Source organism: Perkinsus marinus, assembly GCF_000006405.1.
Source record: "Perkinsus marinus ATCC 50983 genomic scaffold scf_1104296971228, whole genome shotgun sequence".
NCBI lineage: Eukaryota > Perkinsozoa > Perkinsida > Perkinsidae > Perkinsus > Perkinsus marinus.
Window position 1 is genome coordinate 52,844 of NW_003202153.1, and position 3,624 is coordinate 56,467.

Below are 3,624 nucleotides of genomic sequence, written 5' to 3' on the forward strand. Positions count from 1 at the left end.
GAGATAGCATGCTATCCTAATAAGGTGGTGAACTCGCGACAGGGCATAGAAACTGATCTAGATGAGGTTAGCACTGGGAATAATTTTGTGGCGCGTGGCTTTTCGTTGTAGGTGTTACAGTCTGAAGCTGTATATACTAATGTTTCTCGAGGGGATCGGGCACTGGCTAAAGACTTGAAGGCGTGTTTTGGTACTACGGATCAGAAGGAAATCTGTAAAGAGATCCTCATGCATGGCACGCTACAGGTAAAGAAAAAGTGCAGGGTGCTCGGATCGAACCTGGGTGGTATTAAACTACAGTCGTACTGTCAGATCACTGGCACCGAGAGAGAATTCTTCCACGAGTCTCGCACTAACGAGGTAATTACACAGCTAGCCGAGATGTGTATCGACTCGAGGACGGGATTCCCCTTGACCAAGGATCAGATATCCTCAGCCCTTCAAGACATCAACTACCAGGTAGTAACTGCTTCGCGTGATGAATTATCACTGATAATTAACTCGATTACGATTTTAAGCTCGATTATTAACTCGCTTCACTGAAAAAAAATTACAGAATATCATCACTGATAATATTCTGTAATTTTTTTGTTCATCTCTGCTGGTTCGGTATGTGGCGTTGCTTGCCTGACGAAGGAAATTGTGGGGCTTTATGGGAAAATGCTCAGGTCAGGATGGGTTTGTTGTCTAAGGTACGAGTGGGGGCTCAGACGATGACAGCGTTGAACAAGAGTAAGAAGGAGGTTAATGAGGCTAAGCTGCAGGCTAGGGAGGCAATGAAGGCCTTAGAGGAGAAGATGCCAGAGTAGCAGCACTTGCGCACTCGGAAGAATTTGTGCATGCGTGCAGAAAGTGTATCTTTGAACCTGGATTTGTCCCCATTTTCAGTCGGATAGTGCGAGCTTCGATGCGCATACGTGTAGTTCATCCAGGCAATGACGACACGTTTGATAATTTCATGGTGAAAGTGAAGGAAGCCCTCAACTCGGAAGGGGAAGCATCTCCGGTTTTCGGAAAGGTTGACTCGATGCACAATGACGGAGATCGGCATATCCTGCAGATCACATGTCATCCAAGGTAGCTAGGCTCTAATAACAACTGTCCTTACTGTGATCTCAAGTTGGCGGTGGATCGCCTTGTTAGGATATTACACTCACTGATATCAGTTGTGGTTATTCATAATCGGAGTGGTAGATTCCATTGGAATGTTTGATTTGTTTCAGCTTGTATCGGCCGATCGATCAGCTGTGCAAGGAGGAGTACCCTAAGGGTAGCAAGAGCGTTGTCACTATACAGATAGTGTCTAGTAGAGTGACGGGGCCGGAAGCAGCGCTACGTCCGCTACGAAAGGTAGTCTCTATCTTGGTCGCGGCATGGCTATTGGTGGTGGCCTTTTACCGCCCCCCAAAAAAATATGGAAAACTCTATGATATTTCCTGGAAGATTTTTTTGTTGTCCTTAAGACCGTATTGTTTTCGTCACGATTAGTAAGTTGCATCGCTCCGTCATTTCAGGGCGTTGCTTCTTCTAATACGGAAACGTCATCATCACCAGAGTCATCAGCTGAGTCGGTCACTCCGGCTCCTATGGTTGCCCGGAAAGGCCCACAGTGTCGAACTTGTGATGTGCAGCAGTTCGACTCAACTAAAGAGTTCAGGGATCATGTCAAGTCTGATTGGCACCTTATAAATGTGAAGCGAGAGGTAGGTGGAGTTACTGCAGTTTGCTATTGAAATGCGGTTGGAAAGTGCAATCACTTTGGTGACCCTGCGAGCGGCATTCACACGCGTTATATAAGGGATCTTCTTTCGTATGTTCGCTGAAGCAGATCGATGATTGTTATTATACGGTTGCAACAGGTGACCCTGCTCTGGTGTAGTTCTCTTTTCAGTTGAAGCATCTACCTCCACTGGGCCACCTGGAGTTCGAGATGCTGCCCCCTGAGGTCCGAGTGAACTTCAGAGCTGTTGATAGTTGAATGCTGCCGTCATTGTCTTCGCTTGTGCATTCCTAACTAAGTTCATCGGGTATCTCTGCCTTGAGTTGGGATATTTTGGCGCATCATATAGTGAGGTCCCAGGTTCGATCCCTGGTGACGTCGTTTTTCCGAATTCTGCAGAGACTTCGCGGATATCGTGGTTCTGAACTATCATTGAGAGAGAGTTTGTTGTTATAGGTTTGTTGTTGAGCACCGATAGAACCTCCTACGTCCGTCCTCCTACCTCATCATGCATCGTCAGCATCTGGTGGTGGAGGGGGAATATGGAAGTGGTGACCTCCTACTACCCTCTACGGGTGTCTATACCGCGGCAGCTGCAGCAGCAGTCATACCAGCAGCTGGGTAGTATGGGAGGCGTCTTCTGATGCGTTTGAGAGTACTCGGTGTTGGAGTATATGTTCGGTTTTCCTCAACTGAGCTCAAGAGTTTGCTGACTAATTATAGGAGTTACATACGAAATAGGAAAATACTAAATTCTTGAAATTTCCTCAAAATTTTCATATTGTGGGCCACACATGTAGTTGATCATGTGCATATTTTCCCGCTGTGGAGCTTGCTTCCTCGTAGCACGCGGTAGAGTCGTTGCTGATGCCAGTCTCTGTGGTTGGGAATGTCTATAGGGCAGCTGAAATCACTGGTGTTGGTATGTGTAGTTGTGAGCCTCCTCTTTCTATTTAGTGGATTATACGTGAACACGCCTCACGTACCCATTGGAGGTCTAAGAGGCTGCAGCAGCTTACTTACTGGTGGCGGTCATGCTTTCCACACTGCTACTTCTAGTATGGCTACATATTTGGGCCAGTGTTTGACGCTAGGACAGTTGCATACTTTGGCTGGGGCTACAGGTAGTAATGGGTAATATGAATGTGTGATGTGCATGCTCACGCGGTATTTGACAATAGGATAGTTGCATAAAGTGAAGATGAGTGTGTCGTTGTGGATTATATTGTCAACGTTGTTGTGTTTCGTTGTCATCGAGATGTAGATCAGTCGTAGGTTGCAAATTTTGCAATACGAAAAAGTGAGAAAATGTCAGAAAAAAATTCCGAATTGTTCGAAGGGGATGTACAGTGCAATGGTGATGGTCCGACATTGGTGTTGTTTTCAGCCTCGTTCGTGGCGGTGATATCGTCTTATCCATTGGACTTGATGAAAAATAGAGTAGCTTCTGCGTCCCTATACAAGTCCCCTTTGGACTGTATGAGGATCACATGGAAAAATGAGGGTTTTAAAGGTAGGGACCTTTGAACCTTGAGACGTTTCTTTATGAACTCTATCAGGCTTCTATAAAGGAGTATCGTCGCCTATGATTGGGGACGTGGCGATTGGGATGACAGCCTTCGGAGTGTATGGGTATATGAGTACTCGCCTTAAGCAGAGTTCTAACAATTCGTTCAGTCCGACCAAAACGGCCGCTATTTCTGGTATGTCACTGTGGGCAATTGTCGGGAAAATGTTGCTGTTGTTTTCAGGAGGGACTGCGGGCTTGGCAGCTGCTGTGATTGGATGTCCTTTCGAAGTGGTTAAGCTTCAACTCCAGATGCAGTACGTGCGAGGCCTCAGCGCTTCTATCAACGTTGCTTCGTCGGAGTATACGTCAGTGGTGAATCACGTAAGTAAACCGT

General features: G+C 46.4%; 3 protein-coding genes across 3 annotated transcripts in view; all 3 read left to right on the top strand.

Moving 5' to 3' along the window:
- The window catches only part of Pmar_PMAR020224 (conserved hypothetical protein), a gene marked incomplete at both ends in the record, with an annotated part of 1,912 nt that extends 1,103 nt beyond the window's left edge, over nucleotides 1-809 (top strand). Inside the window, 3 exons of the mRNA XM_002767004.1 lie at nucleotides 112-246; nucleotides 313-459; nucleotides 693-809. Of these exons, the coding sequence (XP_002767050.1) occupies nucleotides 112-246; nucleotides 313-459; nucleotides 693-809 (399 nt within the window). The remainder of the gene's footprint in view (nucleotides 1-111; nucleotides 247-312; nucleotides 460-692) is intronic.
- A 149-nt stretch (nucleotides 810-958) lies between these two features.
- Nucleotides 959-1,978, top strand: Pmar_PMAR020225 (hypothetical protein; the record flags this gene model as incomplete). The annotated part of the gene is made up of 4 exons (XM_002767005.1): nucleotides 959-1,077; nucleotides 1,224-1,350; nucleotides 1,515-1,703; nucleotides 1,892-1,978. 4 exons carry the CDS (start codon nucleotides 959-961, stop codon nucleotides 1,976-1,978), a joined length of 522 nt encoding a protein of 173 aa, XP_002767051.1.
- An 802-nt stretch (nucleotides 1,979-2,780) lies between these two features.
- Pmar_PMAR020226 (conserved hypothetical protein) overlaps nucleotides 2,781-3,624 on the top strand; it is a gene marked incomplete at both ends in the record, with an annotated part of 2,103 nt that continues 1,259 nt past the window's right edge. The window contains 4 exons of the mRNA XM_002767006.1: nucleotides 2,781-2,844; nucleotides 3,108-3,233; nucleotides 3,280-3,423; nucleotides 3,472-3,595. Of these exons, the coding sequence (XP_002767052.1) occupies nucleotides 2,781-2,844; nucleotides 3,108-3,233; nucleotides 3,280-3,423; nucleotides 3,472-3,595 (458 nt within the window). The remainder of the gene's footprint in view (nucleotides 2,845-3,107; nucleotides 3,234-3,279; nucleotides 3,424-3,471; nucleotides 3,596-3,624) is intronic.